The 23107-nt window shown below is 53.4% G+C and overlaps 3 protein-coding genes across 3 annotated transcripts; 1 reads left to right on the forward strand and 2 right to left on the reverse strand.

Annotated features, from left to right (window-relative positions):
• Nucleotides 1–319: 319 nt before the first annotated feature.
• Nucleotides 320–1246, reverse strand: LOC101939071 (olfactory receptor 10D3-like). The gene has a single exon (XM_024113125.1). It carries the CDS (start codon nt 1076–1078, stop codon nt 320–322), a length of 759 nt encoding a protein of 252 aa, XP_023968893.1. The 5' UTR covers nt 1079–1246.
• A 7648-nt stretch (nt 1247–8894) lies between these two features.
• LOC101939340 (olfactory receptor 10D3-like) lies at nt 8895–9827 on the reverse strand. Its single transcript, XM_005312853.1, has one exon. The coding sequence runs from the start codon at nt 9825–9827 to the stop codon at nt 8895–8897; it is 933 nt and encodes a 310-aa protein (XP_005312910.1).
• A 6389-nt stretch (nt 9828–16216) lies between these two features.
• On the forward strand, nt 16217–17095 carry LOC101939624 (olfactory receptor 10G6-like). Its single transcript, XM_024113121.2, has one exon. The coding sequence runs from the start codon at nt 16217–16219 to the stop codon at nt 17093–17095; it is 879 nt and encodes a 292-aa protein (XP_023968889.1).
• The last annotated feature ends 6012 nt before the right edge of the window (nt 17096–23107 follow it).

Here is a 23107-nt window from a genome sequence, read left to right on the forward strand (position 1 = left end):
TAATGATAGACTTAAAGAGTTCGAGCTGTGTAGAGCTGTGCAATAAGGCTGAGATTTTCAAAGTCCTCTTCAAGGTTTGAATCTCCAATTTCTATTAATTATAGTGCAGACTGAGTGTGCCTGTCCCTTAGGCAGCTTTCAAAATGTCAGACTTACAGCATGTCAGACAGCGAAGTAAGAGTATTTCTATGATTATTAGTGATCCAGATAGATAGATAGATAGAAAGGGGCTGTGTGGGGATGGGGAGAGACAGAGAGAGATGTGTTTGTCGATGTATTTCCAAACAGACCCACATGCTACTCCTGCAGCTGCTACACATCAACGTGCAGGCGTTTGACCCCCTCTCAGTTTTCTCAGAGCCGCTTTCACCTCCTTGTTCCTCAGCGTGTAGATGGCCGGGTTCAGCATGGGTGTGACCACGTTGCTGAAGATCTGCACAGGGGTCACCAGCACTTTGCTCAGCTGGGGCTGCGTATAGACGAGGGTACAGGGCCCAAAGAACAGCGTCACCACCACCAGATGTGAGCCACAAGTGGAGACTGCTTTGCGCCGCCCTTCGGCTGAGTTCATCTTCAGGACAGAGTAGACTATGCAGATGTAGGACGCGAGGATGAGGAGGAAGCAGGCTGTGGGCACCATACCAGTGTTGGTGAAGGTCACAGTCTCGATGACGTACGTGTCCGCACAGGCCAGCTTGACCACCGGGAAGATGTCACAGAAGAAATAGTCCACCACGTTGGACCCGCAGTAGGGCAGCGTGAAGGTCAGGCTGGTGAGGATGGTGGCGTGGAAGGAGCTGGTGATCCAGGTGCCGGCGGCCAGGAGGGCGCACACCCTCCGGTTCATGATGACCAGGTAGCGCAGCGGGTGGCAGATGGCCACATACCGGTCGTAGGCCATGACGGTGTAGAGCAGGCACTCGGTGCTGCCCAGGAAGTGCCAGAAGAAGACCTGGGACATGCACCCACCCAGCGAGATGGTTCTACTCTTTGCCCAGAGGTTGGCCAGGAATTTAGGGGTGCTGATGGAAGAAAATCCGATATCCAGCACGGAGAGATTGCAGAGGAAGAAGTACATGGGGGTGTGCAGGCGGGCGTCAGCGAGGATGGCTGAGAAGATGAGCAGGTTGCCCAGCAGGGTGCAGAGGTAGAAGGCTAAGAAGGTGACGAAGAGGATGGTCTGGAGGCCGTCGGTGTTGGGGATCCCTAAGAGGATGAAATGAGACACCAGAGTGTGGTTGACCCGCCCAACGAGGGACTCATTCCTGCAGATGGGGAGAGAAATAATGCCAATGAGTTACTGAAACAAAGAGACCCGTCATTCTATAGCTGCAATGCTCACCCTTCCTTCCACTGCCACCATGACTCACTGTCATCAGGAGCGGTGTAAATTTCTATCGGTGTAATGCCAGTTGGGGTCAGGGCCTCACTGGGCTGGCGCTAAACGTAAAGAGAGAAATTATCTGCCTTGAAGGCCTTACAGTCAGGAGAGGAACAGACAAAGGTGACATCTATTCTATTCTATTCTATTCTATTCCAGTTTCTTTTCTTCTCTCCTGATCCATTCCAATTTCCTCAATTCTATTCTAGCTAGGCCCTTTCCCAACCCTTATCATCATAGTACGTCAATCATGGTTTGCTCTCTCTCTCCGCAGAGGGATGGCCATATGTGCAGTGCAACGCTTTGTTTTGCTAGGGTTTTGTTGTTATAAATACACGGGCTGCTACATCTTTGGATGGAAGGAACATACAAGAATGGAACATACAACAACTGTATGTTCTGAAGAATTGCCCCAGCTTTGTTAATGATATGAATTGTGTGTGTGTGTGTGTGGGGGGGGGGGTTATTGGGGTTAGAGAGAGAAGGAAAAGGAAAGGACCAGGGGAGTAGCCACATCCAGAGGTGCTGGAACTCGCGGGGGTGGGGGGTGGCTGCACCCCCTGGCTTGACGTGTTTTCCATCATTTCCAGCGTTCACAGTTTGGTTCAACGGCTCTCAGCACCTCCACGACACAAATTGTTCCAACACCCCTGGCTGCAGCTTGTCATCTGCTCGGCTGTGATCAGCAGGCTGGGCTCTGTGAATAACCTGACAGAGGGATTTTTAAGGTGAGATTCGAAGGACAATAACGGAGTGTCTGTTTGCATTTGGCCGGGGAGTTTTCCCCATGCAGGAGAGGCTGGGCTGAAGGGGAGACGCTGGCAGGTTGGGGCTGTAACACATGGAGAGAGGGAGATAAAGGATAGATACACACAGACAGACTGGCAGGCAGGCACACAGAGAAGGATGGACGGACGGCTGGATCGATTTCTCTCTAAAGAAAATATTGGGCTGACATCTTCCTCGGCGCGAGACAGAGACTGGCAGATTCAGAGACAGGCAGAGACTGAGGGACAGAGCGAGAAGGACTTTACCGAAGCAGGAGTCTTACACTGGCTGCATTGGGAGGGGCCGCTCCAGCTGGCTGGAATTCTTCTTTCTGTCCCCGGCCGTGACTCCTCTGTAGCACCATCCAGCTTCCTTATCCCAAACGGCCCATCGCCCAGGAGAGGGGCACAGCCTGGGCTCTTGGTATCCAACCCGGAGACCTAATCCGCTCCGAAGCTAGCGAGGGCTGCCACAGCGTATCCCCCACACTGCTGCCGAGCCCCACAGCTTTCTCACAGCTTCCAGCCTCCTTACGGCTCTCCATGGTCTTTAAATCCCTTTCGGGCCCATCGGGACCAGGGCCCCGAATCCCGCCAGGCTCCCAGGCTGAGACCTCGGCAGAGTCGCCAATTAACGGAGATTCTGCATCATTTTCCATAACGCTCATAGACCCCCGGGACCAGGTCCTCCGCCGGCATCAATAACTGTAGCGCCATTGAACTGAAAGAGCCAGATCCCCCGCTCCACCGGGGTCCAGATTCTGCTCTCGCTCCCCCTGACCTGACTCCTGGGGGACTCCATTGGATTCCCTGGGGCTGTTTCCCCTCTCAGCTGCGCGCCCTGGTGTAAACTAGGAGTAACTCCACTGGGATCAAAGGAGCTGTGTAGATTTCTACCAGCTGAGAATCTGACCCCGACATTGTAAGGGGGGAGGGGACGTTCATGCTGGTCTAGGCTCTCCTGCCGTGTGACACACGCCAGAGAATTCCCCGCAGGGGTGTGAAATAGGAGTAACCTGGGCCAGAGGTGCAGCTGGAGGCCTCTGAAGCCAACAGAGCTTTGTCCTTGGTTTGTGTCCCCTGCTGTCCCCCTGCCCCTTCTCTGTGTCTCTGTGCCCCTGTGTGGTTACGTGTGAGGGTGAAATTCACCGCTGTGCGGACAGAGGGCAGCATACGTCCTGGGCACCACTTCTCGCCGTACAGAAGAGACTCCAAGAACAGTATTGAGTCATTTTTGGCAGTACAGTACCACACTCTTTCCCCCCCGCCCAACTCTAACACGATCCTGGCACCGTTGTTCGGGACGGCGCTCGGACACAGTGTGAGAGAGACGCTGCTTTTCACGGTTTATGTAATTAAACCCAAACATAGGAAGGGTTATCAGCGCCATCCCTCCTCTTGTCATTGGGATGAACGTCGCGCTGCGTCTTTCTGGGCCTTGCGCGTATTCTCTTGCCCACCCTTTTGCACAATCAGGAGTCAGGAGAAAGGGTCTTTAGAGGATTACGGCTGATTTAACTGAACGAAAGCTGCTCCTTCACTAGCCTGGTAAGCGGAATAGACACACGTCTCATCTTGCACCTCTACTGTGTGTCTACACTAAGGGGTTGGCGGTGGTTAGCGACATCGCTGGGAAGCTCTATAGTGTAGACAAATCCATCGACACTACACAGAGAGGGATGTGAGAGAGACAGGGCTAGATTGGGGGGGCTCCAGCAGTGATGTCATCAATCCATTTGTGGTGTCCCAGCACCGCAGTTGTAATGAGGCCCCTTGCGATTTCGCTAATCGCTATCATTTCCCGCTCTTCTCTGGGGGGTGTCTTACTTGGGAGCCAGGACGAGGGGGCAGAAGCAGACGGTATAATTAATCTCTGTAGCTGTGTTATCCCCAGCCCAGTCAGACCATCCCACGGGGTGCAATGTTGACATTTTTAATAAGTCCCCAGGCTGGGTCTTCTCACTGTGCTGGTACCAGGCTCAGAAGTTATTCTTGGTTTCCATCAGCTGAGTTCTGTGTGTCATTGCCACGGACACCGGAGCCGGAACTGCATTTGACTATTTTAATTTGTATTATCCCTATTGTTATCATGGGTATTATGAAGGACCTACAATCTGGGACTGACACATGGGCCTCTTTGTGCTACACCTAGCACAGTTAAAGGCAGTCCTCACGTGAATGTGATACATATTTTATAGCTGAGAGTGACAAATGATTTAATTATCCATGTATAACATATGGGGAAACTGAGGCACAAAGAGATTTAGTGAGTTACTAAAGGTCAAATAGGGAGTCATCTACAGAGACTGTACTTGAACCCAGATCTCCTGTGTCCCAGGCTTTTGTCTTGGCCACAAGATAATGGTTTGCAAATAATTCCCATGGGCTCTTTAAATGTAGGTGTGATGAATTGATACAGTTCTCAGTTACAACTACTACAGCCGCTTGCTCTCCCTGCTTCTCCCTCTCCAGCCATCCAATCAGGGTTGCAAGGCACCCAGTTTTCAACTGAAACACCCATTTGAAAAGGGACCCTGGCAGCTCCGGTCGGCACTTCCCTACCTGCCCTAGCTCCGCGCAGCTCCCAGAAATGACTGCCAGGTCCTTGTAGCCCCTAGGTGCATGTGTGGCCAGGGATTCTCCGCGCACTGCCCCCGCCCCGAGTGCCGGCTCCACAGTTCCCATTGGTCAGGAGCCACAACCAATGGGAGCTGCGGGGGCGGTGCCTGCAGGCATGAGGGCAGTGTGCAGAGTCTCCCTGGCTGCCCGGACCTGATGGCCACTTCCTGGTATCCACGGTAAGTGCTGCCAGGACCTTGCACCCCAAACCCGCTCCCGCACCCCACCCCCCTGCCCCTAGGGTGATCAGATGACAGGAAGAAAATATCGGGACACAAGGCGGGGCATCACCGGCGGAGCAAAAAAACCCCAAAACCGAGTGCTGCCGGTATAACGACACAAACAGCTCCCTCTCCCAATTCCCTACTGTGGCCCAGTGCTGCTGGCAGTCGGGGGGGTGGGGGGAAGCCGAGAACAGCCGAGTGCTGCGGGCAGTCAGAGGAGATTCTGCACCCTCCCTTAGCTATGCCTATCGCCAGCGTCTAGGTATTTACACCAGGCTCATCACCCTAATGACAGAGCAGAGAAGTAACAACCACTGGGCGTAACTTTTCCTTGCACTCAGCATTCTGACATGCGAGTCCAGCTGGGTCCAGACTGGTAGCAATGTGTGGATCAGTTTACAGTGGGGGAGCCTCTGGTTTTCAGGGGGGTGGGGGAACCAACCGAGAACAGCCGAGTGCTGCCGGCTTTCAGAGGAGAGGGGGAAAAAAAAAAAAAAGCCGAGACCAGCCGAGTGCTGCCGGCGGAACAACAACAACAACAAAAAAACGCGGAGTGCAGCGTCCCAACCGAAGATCGATCGGGATGTGGGACAAACACCTAAATATCGGGACGGTCCCGATTTTGTTGGGACGTCTGGTCACCCTACCTGCCCCATCCCTGAGCCCTCTCTTGCACCCCAAACACCTCATCCCTGGCTCCACCCCAGAGCCCACACCCCCAGCCAGAGTCCTCACTCCCCTGCACCCCAACCCTCTGCCCCAGCCCGGAGCTCTCTCCCTCACCCTGAACCCCTCATTTCTGGCCCCACCTGGAGCCTGCACCAGAGCCCAGAACCCATACCCCTCACATCCCAATCTCCTTCCCCAGGTCAGAGCTCTCTCCTGAACCCCAAACCCTCAACCCCAGCCCCACCACATAGCCCATACCCCCAGCTAAAGCCCACTTCCTGCACCCCAACCCCCTGCCCCAGCCCGGTGAAAATGAGTGAGTTGGGGAAGAGTGAGTGACGGAGGGAGGGGAGATGGAGCGAGGGGTGGAGCCTCGAGGAAGGGGTGGGGTAGTGGAAGGGGCAGTGGTGTTTAGTTTTGTGTGATTAGAGTGTTGGCAACCCTGCATCCAGTGCCCACGGCTTGGAGGTCAATGGCACTTTCCCATTGTCCATCAGAATCTACTGCAGTTTTTAAAATCAAAGTGCACAACCTGTGCCCTGATCTTCCATTCCAGGTTTTCTTCTCTCAGTCTCACCAGAGTCTGGATTTGTGGCTCTTTGGACAAATGCAAAGAAACAACCAAGAAAATTCAGAATGAACCCAGCAGTGCAAAGGGGGCGCTGCAGTGCTGTGAGTGGTGCAGGCAGCTCAGTAGGGGGCGCTCTTCCCTCGGCGTCCGGGCTGTTTCTAGTGCCGGACGTTGGGCTCGCATGCGCTGTTCTGCAGGGAGATGTTATCTACCCAGGTTCCTTTCGCTTTATTTCTTTTATTATTTTTTTTTCATTTCAAGGCACAAGGTTAAATCCCATGTCCTAGGAGTTAGTGATTGTGACAAGTTGCCCCCCTGAGTGTCACTTGATGTACTGGGGTACCACTAAGCCCGCCTGTTCCACCAGCCTGGGCTCCCTCACCCTGTCCTGCTGAGCCAGGCCCTCAAGCCCCCTCCAGCACACACAGGCAGCGACACGCCCAGCGGCAGAAAGACACAGACACTGTGATCAGTTCGGCATGGGAAGGCTTCAGCTCAGGGATTGCCCAGCACTCAAGTGCACACCCCCTCTGGAGTGTAAACCCAAAATTGTATTGTCCTGCGCGCCACAGAGAACTGTACAGTGCAAGCTCATGAAATTCACCCCCTCCTCAATGTGGAGGAAAATATGCACAGCTTTCTGCCCCCCAGTTATGAATTCCACAAACTGGTTTAAAAAAAACAAAAATACATTTATTAACTACAAAAGATAGATTTTAAATTACTATAAGTAATAGCAAAGAGATCAAAGCAGATTACCTTAGTAAATAAACAAAAACCACAAACTGATCTTAACACACTAGATAGCTGGGATATGAATTAGCAAATTCTCACCCTGAGTGATGAACAGGCTGGCAGACTCTTAAGGCACAAGATGCCTTGGCTTTCCCAGGTTTTCATTCATAGGCTAAGGATCCTTCCAACCTGGGACCATCTCTTCCCACAGTTCATTCCTGGCCCCTCAGGTGTTTCCAGGTGTGTTGTTGTCGGGAGAGTGAGATACCATCATGATGTTAATGTCCCCCTTTTATATCTTCTTCCCACTTGCTCGAAAGCTCTTTTGCTGTGACTTGGTTCAAACAGTTCCCATTGAGTACTGCTATCTCTACAGCACTGTGTACAATAGAAACTTGTACACAGTTCCTGGGGTTATCCTTGTGCTTGTGCATTTCCACAATAAGCCTTTAACATTGTTTGGCCTTTTCACTGTGGTACCTGAAAGGCTGCTTGTTTCAGTAACACAAACGAAGCCAAACTTCATAACTTCACATGCGATGATGGCACACACAATCCAATGAGATATTAACGTCTAGCAGATCAAGACTTTTAGAATGATGCCTTACAAGACATACCTTGTACAAAACATATCCGAATTACATGACAGTGGTGAATATTGGGGTGTCAGGTGTCACAGTGATAATTCAGAAAAATACATTATTGTTTCTGTTGTATGGGAGGCCTGGAGGCCCAGGTGCAAGGGGTGCTGCACCGACACACAGCGAGAGACAGCCCCTGACCTAAAGAGCTTACAACAGAAATGGGTGGGAGAAAGGAATAATTTTTACCATATGTCTCACGTGGGGAACTCAGCCCCAAAGAGATGACGTCATTCGCATAACTTCCTGCCTAGCCCTCATAAACCCTGGCATTAATGTATTCACTTCCTGTCTCACCCAAACACTGGGTAACATTTTATTGACTTCATCCATCACCTGAACCCTAGCGTCACCCAACTCCCTTATCTCAATACAAGCATCATTCCTTTGACCTTTTCCCTGACCCTAACGCTAACCCTAGGCTAACACCAGTGTCCTCCTCCCTCACCCTGGGAAAACTCCACTGACGTCCATCCGAACCCCAACCCTGGAATAGCTCCTCTGACCTCCTCCCCAGTCGGGATCAGGATCGCTGGGTAAGGGGGCGCAAGCAAACAATGTGCATTTCAATGCAGCTGAACATACGCACATACAACTAGGAACAAAGAATCAGGGTTGTGCTTATAGCACGGGGGACTCTTTCCTGGGGAGCCGTGACTCTGAAAAACATTTGGGGTCGTTGTGGAGAATCAGCTGAACGTGAGCTCCCAGTGTGACGCTCGGGCCAGAAGAGCTAATGCGACCCTGGGATGCATAAAGGAGGAATCTCGAGTACGAGCATAGAGGTGATTTTACCTCCCTGTTTGGCACTGGTGTGAACACTGGTAGAATACGTTGTGTCCAGTTCTGGTGTTCACAATTCCAGACAGGTGCTGATAAATTGGAGAGGAATCAGAGAAGACCCATGAGAATAACTGAAGGATTAGAAAAACAGCCTTATAATGATAGGGTTAAAGAGTTCGAGCTGTGTAGAGCTGGGTAATAAGGCTGAGATTTTCAAAATCCTCTACAAGGTTTGGGTCTCCAGTTCCTATCAATTTTGATGCAGGCTGAGTGTGCCTGTCCCTCAAGTAGCTTTGAAAATATCAGCCTTACAGTATGTCAAAGACAGCTCGGTATTTTTAGGAGCATTTCTATGACTTGTAGAGATCCACATAGATAGATAGGGGCTGTGTGGGGATGGGGAGAGACAGAGGTTCACAAGAGCCACGGAGCAGCCATACAGGTGTGTTTGTCGATGTATTTCTATGCAGACCCAAATGCTACTCCTGCAGCTGCCTCACTGCATCAACGTGCAGGCGTTGGACCCCCTCTCAGTTTTCTCAGAGCCACTTTCACCTCCTTGTTCCTCAGCGTGTAGATGGCCGGGTTCAGCATGGGCGTGACCACGTTGCCGAAGATCTGCACAGGGGTCACCAGCACTTTGCTCAGCTGGGGCTGAGTGTAGATCAGGGCGCAGGGCCCAAAGAACAGCGTCACCACCGCCAGATGCGAGGCACAAGTGGAGGCTGCTTTGCGCCGCCCTTCAGCTGAGTTCATCTTCAGGACAGAGTAGACGATCCTGACATAGGAGGCGAGGATGAGGAGGAAGCAGGTCATGGGCACCATGCCAGTGTTGGTGAAGGTCACCATCTCAATGACGTACGTGTCTGCACAGGCCAGCTTGACCACCGGGAAGATGTCACAGAAGAAATAGTCCACCACGTTGGACCCGCAGTAGGGCAGCGTGAAGGTCAGGGTGGTGAGGATGGTGGCGTGGAAGGAGCTGGTAATCCAGGTGCCGGCAGCCAGGAGGGCGCACACCCTCCAGTTCATGATGAGCAGGTAGCGCAGCGGGTGGCAGATGGCCACATACCGGTCGTAGGCCATGACAGTGTAGAGCAGGCACTCGGTGCTGCCCAAGAAGTGGTAGAAGAAGACCTGGGACATGCACCCGCCCAGCGAGATGACCCTGCTCCGAACCCAGAGATTAACCAGCATTTTGGGAGTGCTGATAGAAGAAAAACCAATATCCAGCATGGAGAGGTTGCAGAGGAAGAAGTACATGGGGGTGTGCAGGCGGGCGTCAGCGAGGATGGCTGAGAAGATGAGCAGGTTGCCCAACAGGGTGCAGAGGTAGAAGGCTAAGAAGATGACGAAGAGGATGGTCTGGAGGCCGTCGGTGTTGGGGATCCCTAAGAGGATGAAATGAGTCACCATAGTGTGGTTGACCAGCCCCATGTGGGACTCATTCCTGGGGTAGGGGAGAGAAATAATGCCAGTGAGTTACTGAAATGAAAAGACCTGTCATCCTATATCTGCAATGCTCACCCTTCCTTCCACTGCCCCCACGACTCACTGTCACTAGGAGCGGTGAATATTTCTGTCAGTGTAATGCCACCTGGGGACACGGCCTCACTGGCTGGTGATCCAACATGGAAAGAGAAAGTGTCTGCCTTGAAGATCCTACAGTCCAGAGACGAACAGAAAAAGGGGGCGTCTATTCTATTCTATTCTATTCTATTCTATTCTATTCTCCTGTCCTATTCCAATTGCTTCAGTTCTATATAGGCACTTTCCCCACCCTTATCATCACAGTACCTTAGAGCCTTCTATTTGTGGCTAACATTTCCCATAAACACATGGGCTGCTATGTGTGTATCTTAAGGAAGAGGATGAGGAAAGAACATACAAACCAATGAATGTGGTGAAGAATTGCCCCAGCTTGTTTATCATGTGAATTGTTTGGGGGGGGGGGTATTGGGATTAGAGAGAGAAGGAAAAGGAAAGGACCAGGGGAATAGCCACACCCAGAGGTGCTGGAACTTGGGGGGCTGGGGGGGCGACTGCACCCCTTCCCTTGACGTGGTTTCCACCATTTCCAGGGTTCACAGATTGGTTCAACGGCTCTCAGCACCCCCACGACACAAATTGTTCCAGCGCCCCTGACCACAGTTCGTCATCTGCTCGGCCGTGATCAGCAGCCTGGGCTCTGTGAATAACCTGCCAGAGGGATTTTTAAGGTGAGATTTGAAGGACAATAACGGAGTGTCTGTTTGCATTTGGCCGGGGAGTTTTCCCTGTGCAGGAGAGGCTGGGCTGAAGGGGAGACGCTGGCGGGTTGGGGCTGTAACACATGAAGAGAGGGAGATAAAGGATAGATACACACAGACAGACTGGCAGGCAGGCACACAGAGAAGGATGGACGGACGGCTGGATCGATTTCTCTCTAAAGAAAATATTGGGCTGACATCTTCCTCGGCGCGAGACAGAGACTGGCAGATTCAGAGACAGGCAGAGATTGAGGGACAGAGCGAGAAGGACTTTACCGAAGCAGGAGTCTTACACTGGCTGCATTGGGAGGGGCCGCTCCAGCTGGCTGGAATTCTTCTTTCTGTCCCCGGCCGTGACTCCTCTGTAGCACCATCCAGCTTCCTTATCCCAAACGGCCCATCGCCCAGGAGAGGGGCACAGCCTGGGCTCTTGGTATCCAACCCGGAGACCTAATCCGCTCCGAAGCTAGCGAGGGCTGCCACAGCGTATCCCCCACACTGCTGCCGAGCCCCACAGCTTTCTCACAGCTTCCAGCCTCCTTACGGCTCTCCATGGTCTTTAAATCCCTTTCGGGCCCATCGGGACCAGGGCCCCAAATCCCGCCAGACTCCCAGGCTGAGACCTCGGCAGAGTCGCCAATTAACGGAGATTCTGCATCATTGTCCATAACGCTCATAGACCCCCGGGACCAGGTCCTCCGCCGGCATCAATAACTGTAGCGCCATTGAACTGAAAGAGCCAGATCCCCCGCTCCACCGGGGTCCGGATTCTGCTCTCGCTCCCCCTGACCTGACTCCTGGGGGACTCCATTGGATTCCCTGGGGCTGTTTCCCCTCTCAGCTGCGCGCCCTGGTTTAAACTAGAAGTAACTCCACTGGGATCAAAGGAGATGTGTAGATTTCTACCAGCTGAGAATCTGACCCCGACATTGTAAGTGGGGAGGGGACGGACATTCATGCTGGTCTAGGCTCTCCTGCCGTGTGACACACGCCAGAGAATTCCCCGCAGGGGTGTGAAATAGGAGTAACCTGGGCCAGAGGTGCAGCTGGAGGCCTCTGAAGCCAACAGAGCTTTGTTCTTGGTTTGTATCCCTCTGTGGCGGGGTGAGACTCACCGGCGCGGCGCCTCCTGCCGGTCATCCAGGGAATTAGCTCTTTTCTAGTCCGAAGCGCCCTCTGCCTGCTGATGTTTCGCCTGCTGCTGGCCCCCGTGTCCCTCCCAGACCCCTGTGCCCTTTTCCCAGGAGTTCTGCCCACCGCAGTACCCTCTCTCTCTGGGTCTCCCCTCCCAGGGGAACCCCTAACTCCCTATCCTCATCTTGCCTCAGTGGCTACTGCCAGTCACCATCTAGCCCCCGCTCCCTGGGGCAGACGCAGTCTGTAACCACTCCTCATCGGCAAGGGGGGTTGGACCAGGTGCCTCTGCCTATCTCTGGGCTGCCCTTCTGCAGCCCTAGGAGCCTTTTGTGGGTCCTTAACTCAGCCTGCGGCCTGGGGCTTTGCTAGGCTGTGGCTCCCCAGCTCCCTCTGCCCCTCCCCGGCACTGCTCCACCCCAGATACCCTCCTCAGCTCCCAGGCATCCAGGTCCTGCTCTCTCTGAAGCTAGAGAGAGTGTCTCAGTCTCTGGCCCTCAGCCCTCTTATAGGGCCAGCTGTGGTCTGATTGGGGCGTGGCCCCAGCTGTGGCTGCTTCCCCCAATCAGCCCAGCTTTTCCCCCGCTGCAGCCCTCTCCCAGGGCTGTTTTAAGTCCTTCAAGGCAGGAGTGGGGTGACCACCCCGCTACACTCCCGCCGTTCCCCTGCCCCTTCTCTGCGTCTCTGTGCACAGGGATGTATTCATGCCATTGTGTGGTTACGTGTGAGGGTGAAATTCACCACTGTGCAGACAGAGGGCAGCATACGTCCTGGGCACCACTTCTCATCACTTTTCGCAGTACAGCAGCAGTACAGTAGCCCCCCACCAACTCCAACAAGATCATGGTATTCCTGGGGGATTCTGTGATACTGGGGTACAGAGCCACATAGGGAGAGGGAGATGGCTGGGTGGGGGCAGAGAGACACATGAGGACAGGAGGTTGGGGTACAGGGACACATAGGGACAGAGGAGTGGATGAGTAGGGGCAGAGAGACACATAGGGACAGGGGGAGGAGGTACAGGGCCACATAGGGAGGGGGAGTGGGTGTCTGAATGGGGGTGGAGGGACACATGTGGATAGGGGTTGCAAGGACACATGGGGGTGCAGGAACACCCAGGCTCCTTCCCAGCAATCTACTTCCCTCTCACTCAGCTCCTCCATTACCCCTGACTCCCCAAAACTTTTGCACTGCTTCTGATGGGTGCAGGAAATATGGGTCTCTATTGTAGTTTAAATGAATTATTACTCAGAGTTCTGTTTTAATATGCCTAGGAAGGAATCTATTTGTCAAAAGACCTATCCTGAATTTTGTTGTTGTTTGTATTGTTATGGACATACTTGCTGACAGGTATTTTGGAAAAAATGACCAAAAATTATTGAAACTGTGTGATTATATTGTGTTATTTTGACACCAGATGCATAATTTGATGCAGAATTTTGCAGAATTTTCAAATATTGTGCACAGTATTTTTAATTTTGTGTTGCAGAATTTTTAATTTTTTGGCACAGAATTCCCCCAGGAGTAAGGCTTGGACTTAAAGCAAGGATTCAACACCTTTGTTATGTACAAAGGAATTGGAAGGGTTCAGAGACGAGCCATAAAAATGACTTGAGGGCTGGAAAAATTTGCCTCACAGAGTTTAAGGAGGTCAATCTATTTATCTTATCAGAAAGAAGATCAAGAGGTGACTTGATGACAGTGTATAAGAACCCGCATGGGGAGAAAAGAGCAGGTATTAATCACCTCTTTAATCAAGCAGAGAAGGGCACAGCAAGAACTAATGACTGGAAGCTGAAGCCTGACAAGCTCAAATTAGAAGCAAGCCATGCCTTTTTTTAACAGGAAAGGTGATTAATTATTAACAGTAGCAACCAAGGGAAGTGGTGGATTCTCTGTCTCTGGAAGTCTTCGGATTGAGGTGGGATGCCTTTCTGGAAGATATGCTGTAGTCAAACACAAGCTATTGGACTCACTACAGGAATAACCATATGGAATTCTTTGGCCTGTGTTACCAGATGATCTTATGGTCCTGGCCTTAAAATCCAGGAATCTATGAAAAAAAATCACAGCATAGGCAAATATTATAGCTCTTACTCTCTGGGCACAGAATTACTTTTCTGACAATTTACCAGTAAATCAGTTAATTTGCTTATGGATTAAAATTGGTGCTTTTAATATTTAACACCTGGTGTCAGATCATTTCTTTGAACTGAAGGATCTTAATAACAATAGCTCAGAGGTGTCAAACTTCCTTTATGGTTAAAATTCATTGAAATTTTGTGTACTGGTTACAGTTGAAAACTTTAATTAGAATTAATGGTCATTCCCCCCCCTTTACTTTTCATAAGTGAAAATTTCTACTTCAGAAGGGTCTGATGAATAACATGCTACTACAGAGAAGTCCATGTAGAACTGGCACTTCCCTCTTCCAAAATGGCTGACATCTCCTGTTGTTCTCAATGAGACTCCAGAAATAACTCACTCAGTTTGGTGGCCACATCTATCTCCCGTTGTTCTCACCGGGGCTGAAGTCACAGGCTGCCCATAAAAGCCTTAAAAGTGGTGGTTTCTGGCTTCATTCATGCTAGAAACAAGGGGAGGGAATGGCCATTTTGAAAAAGGGCAGCTCATCTAAGCGAAGCTGTGGTTGCACTCCCCTTGAGAACTAAGGAGGCGGGAGGCCACTTTGAAAGGTGGAAGTTCTTTGTGAGTTTCTCTAAAGGAGACAATTTTATGTGCTGGCAGATAAAACTCCAGTTATGAAAAATAACCAGCAAAATTACCATTCACATGATTAGATATATTTGCCAGAGCAACTGAGAGGGCAGGAAGAGGAAACTTAGATTGTGTTGGGACAGGGGCAAGAGGAAAAGGAAACATCGTGTATGTAGGCAGAGAAAAGAGGAATACAAGAAGGAGTGGAACTGGTGTGGGAGTGCAGGGGAATGAAGAATGCAGGAGAGAAGGAAGTGGTGTGTGTGTGTGTGTGTGTGTGTGTGTGTGTGTGTGTGTGTGTGTGTGTGTGTGTGTGTGACCACAGGGTGCAAGAGGAAGAGGAAACATGTAGGTGTGCACAGGGGAATGAGGGATGCAGGAGGGAGGGGGAACAGGTGTGTATTTGTGTCAGGAAATGTGGGGTGTTGTAGGCTGGGAGACACTGGTGGTGGTGTGGTGAGGGGAGTCTCACTGCACTACTGAGCCCCTGCCCTGCTCCTTGCAGCACAGCGCCCTGTAGCAGTGCACTGGGGCAGTGGGTTCAGCACTGGCTGCTTGTAGACAGCTCCCTCTATTGATCGCCTGCCCCACTTCCCTGCAGAACAGCGCCCCTAGCATCATATTGGAGTATTGCAGTCAGTGCTGATTCAGAGAGGAGAGCCCTCCACCCCCACAACCCCCGGCTGACTCACCACCCTGGTTCTGGCAACACAGCACCCCCTAATGCCACCTTGGGTTCAGAATGGACTTGGAGGGGAGAGCACCCCCTACTGAGCCTGAACCCCACTCCGTGCAGTCCCTCACTGGGCCATTCTTTTAAGATCCATGGTCTCCTTTAATGGCTAAGTCAATGCTCTTGTCTCCTTCATTTTTGCCCCAAACACCGTTTCTAATCATGACCATTTGGGTTTGCCAATGGGGGAACCTCATTATTTGTGAAAAATACAGCAAATGTCAACAGTTTAATATTGGCGCAGCCATGAGTGGTGCTGGGGGAAGAGAAATACACAGGGGAAGAGGGGAGAACGCAGAGATGAGGGCAGTTGGGGCGCCAGGTTATAAGAAGCTGCGGAGAGAAAGGACACACCAGAGCTGAAGGAGAAATTAAACAGAGGGGAGAAATGATGCATAGAAACAGAGAAACGGCCAGAGAAGATCAGCACTCCTCAGTGAGGTGCATGGACCCTGCAGCAGGCAACTCCAGGATGTCCTCCCCTAGGGGTTGTTTCCGCCGAGCCCCTGCCTGTTTGGGGTTGGCATCGCATTGGAGACAAAGGCACCTCCTGTGTGAAATGTTTGATCTGGCGGTAAAGGGAGATCTCAGAGCATAGAAGAGAGCAAGTGGGAGCTGCTTAAAGACCTAGCCATGGCAGCCCAACGGGAATGCACACCAGGTAACAGTATCCAGAGGGGCAGCTGTAGGACTGGTCTGTCACCTGTTTCAGTCTCTCTCTGCTGCTCTTCCTCACTACGGGGTCAGGTCCCTAACTGGTGAAAATTCCCATTTCCAATGGCAAGTGAGTCCTTCATGCCACAGAGTAGCCACTCGCTCCTTGATGGTGGCCCAAACTGACAGTTCCAGTATTGACTTTCCAGAGTGGAAGTTTCTTCCCCTTGCACAAGAGTGAGTCTTATCCCAAATGCCCCTGCAGAGATCAGCCATTGCTTCTCTGCTCATTAATCATTAACACCCCACGTTCACTCGCAGGGACACAAACGGAGTGGATGGAGCGTGGGAACAGATCCCAGATCACCCATTTCATCCTGGTGGGACTCTCGTACCCCCCAGAGCTGCGGGTGCCCTTGTTCCTCTTCTTCCTCCTCATCTACCTGTTGACGCTGTGCGGGAACCTGCTCATCCTGCTGGCGGTGGCCCGGGAGCGCCGGCTGCACAAGCCCATGTACTGGTTCCTCTGCCACTTGTCCTTCCTGGACATGACGGTCTCCTCGGTGGTGGTGCCCAAGGTGATGGCCGGCTTCCTGTCGGGCGGCGGGGCCATCTCCTTCCATGGCTGCGTGGCCCAGCTCTTCTTCTTCCACTTCCTGGGCTGCACCGAGTGCTTCCTCTACACGGTCATGGCCTACGACCGCTTCCTGGCCATCTGCAAGCCACTGCGCTACAGCGTCATTATGAACCGCAGAGCCTGCCTGTGCCTGGCAGCGGGGACCTGGCTAGGGGGCTCCCTGCACTCGCTGATAGAGACTGCACTCACCTTCCGCCTGCCCTACGGCCGGGACACCCAGGTAGGCTACATCTTCTGCGATATCCCGGCTGTGCTGAAGCTGGCCTGCGGGGACACAGCGCTCAACGAGCTGGTGACATTCATTGTCTCGGCCATCCTGAGGATCCGCTCCGCTGAGGGCAGGCGTCGGGCCTTCTCCACCTGCGTGGCACATATCACCGTGGTGGTGACCTATTACGTGCCCCTGGTCTTCATCTACCTGAGGCCGGGGTCCCAGCACCCCGTGGACAGGGTGGTGGGTGTATTCTACACCACGGTGACCCCGCTCCTCAACCCCCTCATCTACACGCTGAGGAACAAGGAGATGAAAGCTGCCCTCATGAGACTGGGGGGCAGGAAACCGCCAGGGCCTGAGCCATGATTATCCTGCTGCCAGCAGGAGCTGCCTGAGAACTGGACAGGAGAGAGGGTCCTGGAGACAGAAGTCAGGACTCCCCTGTTCTGCCTCTCTTCTGTGGGGGAGCTGGGGTCAGTGGCTTGGAGTAGGAACAGCTGGATTTTTTATTTCTGCCCCTGACTCTGGGACAGGGGCAGGTTACTGTGCTTACAGCAGGAGAGCTGGGAGTCAGGAATCTTGGGGTCTGTCCCCAGCGTGAGGATGGGAGTGGGGTCTAGTGACTAAAGCCCGGACTCCTGGGTTCTCCTCCTACCTCTGGGAACATTTGTTCCAATTGTTAAACACTTAGAGAAGGGACTGGGGGTGGGTGGGGGACTCCTGGGTTGTAGTTGATGCTGTGAGAAGGTAGTGGGGGTTAGCAGGTTAGCCTGGGGAGAGGAGGGGCTGGGAATCCAGACTCCTGGATTCTATCCCTAGAACCAGGAGGGGAGTGGGGTCTAAGGGTAACAGTGGGGGTGGGAGGGGACTGGAGAGTCCAGACACCTAACAGGAGGACAGAGGGGTCTGAACCCCCCAAACAGGCAATCGAATCCACTGGTTGCATACAATGTCATTGTGCAAAAATATATACCAGGTAAGGTCTTGTATGAAAGCTTGTAATGTTCTGAACTTGATGGCCAGGATGAGGTATGAATACAGATTGTGGTTATGAATCTCTGTCTTTAATCGTATGCTCATGACAGGTACTTCAAATTCCAGTACACCTCACGGGGGAGGAGGGTTCTCCCAAGCCTGTTGCTTACACAAAACTACCCATCCCTTGTCCAGCCAGGAAAAGTCAATGGTGGCCCATTAGAGTTAACGGGGAAATGCTGAAACAGCTTGAAACTGAAAAGAAAACCCCAGACTTGGAAAAGTAAGAGAGGAGGGAATCCCCGTCCCCCACCCATGAATCACCGTAGTCTGAACCCTGAGCAGAGAAGCGGGTTGACGTGAAGGACAGCTAGAAACTGAGGGCCGGCGCCCCAGAGCTCTTTACCCCTTTTAAGATTCCCTCCTAAGATACTATGCGCAAAAGACATGTCCAGTCACACAACTCATAGGGCATTTCACAACAGAGAACAGTCTCTTCACTCTGTCTGTGAAGGAACATAAATCCACGCTGTGTAGAGGCCGAACATAAGAGTTTATTACGCACAGGGCTGGCGGAGCGTCACTTTGCTTATTAGGCTCAGAGACACTGTTAATCAATTGATTACAATGGAATATATGGATTTTTTATGGGCGGGGGATAGTGACGGGGAAGGCAGTCCCACTCCCCGGATAGGTTCTAGCAGCAAGACGATAGCACAATAGCCAATGGCTAAAGGTTACATAATGTCTTCACCCATGGGTTTAAGTTAACAAGTTAACATTTAATTCGTACTTTAATGAAATGTATTACTGTAGGCGTACGCATGGGGTGTGCCAGGTGTGCCCAGGCACACCCTAATGCCCGTGGGCTGGATCCGACCCCTCAGGGCTTTGGATCCGGCCCGTGGGATTTGCCCCCATGGTGTTTCAGGCCCCGCGCCGCTCTCAGAAGCGGCCGGCACCACGTCCCTGGGGCCCCAGGGGGGGCAGAGGGCTCCATGCATTGCTCCAGGCACTGCACCCCGCAGCTCCCATTGGCTGGGAACGGGGAACCATGGCCAATGGGAGCTGCGGGGGAGGTACCTGGAGGTGTGGCAAGGGCAGCGCATGGAGCCTGTGCCCCCCCCCCCCCCCAGCAGGGGCTGCGCAGGGACTTGGTGAGCGGCTCGGCGTGGGGCCAGGGCAGGCAGGGAGTGCGCCACTGCAGGCAGGTGGTGCCGGGCTGGAGCCCGAACTACTCCTGCATCCCACCCCCCAACCCCATGCCTTGAGCCCCCTGCCTGCACCTCGCACCCCTCCTGCACCCCAGCACCTCAACTCCCTGCCCTGAGCCCCCTCATGCACCCCGCACCCCTCCTGCACCCCAACTCCCTGCCCTGAGCCCCGTCCTGCACCCCAGCCCACCAACTCCCTGCCCTGAGCCCCCTGCCTGCATCTCGCACCCCTCCTGCCCCCCAACCTCCTGCCCTGAGCCCCCTGCCTGCACCTCGCACACCTCCTGCACCCCAGCACCTCAACTCCCTGCCCTGAGCCCCCTCCTGCACCTCGCACCCCTCCTGCCCCCCAACCTCCTGCCCTGAGCCCCCTGCCTGCATCTCGCACCCCTCCTGCCCCCCAACCTCCTGCCCTGAGCCCCTTGCCTGCACCCTGTACCCCTCCTACACCCCAACTCCCTGCCCTGAGCCCCCTGCCTGCACCCCGCACCACTCCTGCCCCCCAACTCCCTGCCCTGAGCCCCCTGCCTGCACCCCGCACCACTCCTGCCCCCCAACCTCCTGCCCTGAGCCCCCTGCCTGCACCTCGCACACCTCTTGCACCCCAACCTCCTGCCCTGAGCCCCTTGCCTGCACCCTGTACCCCTCCTACACCCCAACTCCCTGCCCTGAGCCCCCTGCCTGCACCCCGCACCACTCCTGCCCCCCAACTCCCTGCCCTGAGCCCCCTGCCTGCACCCCGCACCACTCCTGCCCCCCAACCCCCTGCCCTGAGCCCCCTCCTGCACCCCAGCCCACCAACTCCCTGCCCTGAGCCCCCTGCCTGCACCTCGCACCCCTCCTGCCCCCAACCTCCTGCCCTGAGCCCCCTGCCTGCACCCTGTACCCCTCCTACACCCCAACTCCCTGCCCTGAGCCCCCTGCCTGCACCCTGCACCACTCCTGCCCCCCAACCCCCTGGGGGCGGGGGGGCAGCAGGAGGCTTTTTTGCCTGGGGCAGCAAAAAAGCCAGAGCCGGCCCTGCTGACCAGACCTATCTTAGCAAGCAAGGTTATCTTCGTTTATTCTGCTTCTTTTAGCTAATTACTGTATGCTAGGCCTCTGGTCTCTTAACCAAACTCTGGACTTTGGACCTGTAAAAGAGCTAACACAATCCATATACCAGGTTGTTATATGAAATGCACATGAATTTTAACCCTTCAGTCTGGCTGTCTCTCTCTCTCTCACACACACACTGTCTCTCTGTACAAACCACCAGTAACATGCTGTCCAGGCAGAAGATGACCTAAAATGAATAGTTTAGGGCAGTCGGCCTGTCTGTATCTCACAGGCCACCATCACCACCCATCATCCTCCCACTAAACCCAACACATGAAATTAGAGCCAGGCGTTACAGCCCTCAGCAAACAAAACTGTTCTGGGCCCCAGGCAGAGAACAGGAGGGACCGAGCTGCACCATCACAGGAGAGCCCTGCACTGGCAGGGAATTGATTTAGTGAGACGTACCCAGATGATCCTGGCAAGTGACTGCCCCCCGTGTCCCCCACCCCTACTGCAGAGGAAGGCAAGAAAACCTCACGGTCACTGCCAATCTGACCTGGGGGAAATTCCTTCTGTCACGGACTCACAGATCGGGCCCACTCTTGGCCCCGTGCGGTCCGTGGGGGATGCCCCTTTCAGTGCGACAGCCCTTCTCGGGGGTCCACTCTCTCTCGGGGTCAGGCCCCTCCACCTCCTGGAGCCGCACCTCTTTGAGCCTTAGCACATCTGTCTCTGCCATGGGCCCCCTCAGGGAGTCCACTTGCTCTGGACCCCCGGGCCTCCACCCCCAAAGGGGTTGATGCCACCCTGTTCTCTAGACCGGAGTGACTCTCAGCCAGCATAAAACAGGAGGGTTTATTGAGAGTTGAACACAGCACAGGAAACTCTCAGGGCCTCAGGCCTGGCCTCCCTCAGCCCAGCACATCCCAGTCTCCCTGCATCCAGGCGGGCTCTGCCTGCTCCCCATCTCCAGCCCAGAGCCCCCCTGCTCCCAGCTGGGCATCTGAGATCACCGGCCCCAGGCCCCGCCTCTGTCCATTGTCTTCTCTCCAGGGAAACAGGGTCGTAAACCGGGGCCTCCTCTCCTCGCTTCTGTCCTCTGGCTGGAACCGGCTGGTTAGGTCACTGGGTCCTCACTCTGCAGCCCATTGTCCTCCCACTGGCCAGAACCGGCTGCGTCTCCTCAGCTGGGCCTCTGGGTCACCAGGTCGCCAGGTCACCGGTCGCTGGGGTATCCATCCTCCCGGCCATCGGCTGGGTCCCCATGTCCTCTCTCCGGTCTTCTGCAAAACACACTACCTCTCCCTTCACCTCGTTAAACCAGTAACACCCAGGGAAACTGAGTCCCACCCCCTCCTCATGCAAACCATTGAAACCCCACCAAAAACAAGAACCCCCCCCCACTTTGTCACACCTTCCCAGCCCCACAGATGGTAAATGAGGCAAGAATGATTTATCTGGGGGTATTATCATGGCCAAATGCTCATCTGGTCTAATTCAGTGGTGCTGTGATGACTTCAGTGGAGCTGTGGCTGATTTACACTGGATGGGGCTCTGACCACATTGACTCCAATGGAGCTATGGTGGATTTACACTAGCTGGGGTTACCCACTGCAACTCTAGCAATGGGCTTCCCACAGCCCCTCTGCGACCTCAGCGCTGGGATTCTCCCCACAGGGCCTGGCCTCTCTGAGTGATCCCCTTCTGGTTTTACGTGACTAGATCGTGCTTGATGCAGACTCGTCCCAGGAAAACTCCCGTGACCTTGGAAGCTGCCAGAGGCATCTTAAAATGATCTCCATGGGGTAGGATCTGAGTTACTACAGAGAATTATTTCCCGGGTGTCTGGCTGGTGAGTCTTGCCCACATGCTCAGGGTTTAGCTGATCGCCATATTTGGGGTGGGGAAGGAATTTTCCTCCAGGGCAGATTGGCAGAGGCCCTAGAGGTTTTTCACCTTCCTCTGCAGCGTGAGGCACGGGTCACTTGCTGGAGGATTCTCTGCACCTTGAGGTCTTTAAACCACGATTTGAGGACTTCAGTAACTCAGGCATAGGTTAGGGGTTTGTTACAGGAGTGGGTGGGTGAGATTCTGTGGCCTGGAGGTCAGACTAGATGATCATAATGGTCCCTTCTGACCTTAAAGTCTATGAGTCTATGTAGCTAGCAACGCTCCAGCCCTGGTAGTGAATGTCAGACTCTGAACGAAGAATTCTGATGGGACGCCTGCTCTCCCCTGCTGACAGGGCCTGGGAACAGGAGACCAGGGCGAGGATTAGCCTATGTTTGCTTCAGACAATTGCTCCCCACACTCCTGGGAGCTAATGGTCTCAAAGGTAAAAGTATCATTCAAATACTTGGGTGAGTCAAGCACTTTGCCACAGCGGAGACAATGAAGCGGCTGTTCCTCATCCCTGTACCGTGAGAGAGGTGAGTGCATCTGAGCCGGAGAACGTGCTTTGGTTTAGGGACAGAGGGACTGCCAGAGCAGGTGAACCCAAGGTTCCTTCCAGCCCAGGCTCTGCTCTCAGGCAGCTGCTTCCTAGGATGGTACAAGAGGCACCGTACAGAGGGCAGCTAAGAGTTCACCTGCCTCTAGTGGGTCATTTCTCCCTAACCTCTCTAGTTTGGGGTCAGCTCATTCCCTGATCAGGAGGGGTTACCACCCTTCCTGCTTTGTGCAGTCCTCCCGGATTTCATGCAGCCTGGCACCTGTGCAGGCTCTCTGGACGCTGACTTTCCTGCATGGGCAGGCATTGGAATCTGAGCGGAAATCGTGCAATAGACATAGGGGCCAACAGTCAGCTTCCAGCATCGCTCAGTGGTTTGTAACACTCGGCATCTCTGCACCCCACCTCCCCTGAATTCAACAGGCTGGGGACGGGTGACAAGAGAAGAACCAAGATAGATAGATAGATGATGTGCAAGAGACAGCAAGATGGGCTTGTATGAGGATAGATAGATAGATAGATAGATAGATAGATAGATAGATAGATAGATAGATAGATAGATAGATAGTGGGGGTGGATGGGGATAGATAGATAGATAGATAGATAGATAGATAGATAGATAGATAGATAGATAGATAGATAGATAGATGGGGTGGATGGGGATAGAGAGATAGATAGATAGATAGATAGATAGATAGA

Source organism: Chrysemys picta, chromosome 13 (genome assembly GCF_011386835.1).
Source record: "Chrysemys picta bellii isolate R12L10 chromosome 13, ASM1138683v2, whole genome shotgun sequence".
Lineage (NCBI taxonomy): Eukaryota > Metazoa > Chordata > Testudines > Emydidae > Chrysemys > Chrysemys picta.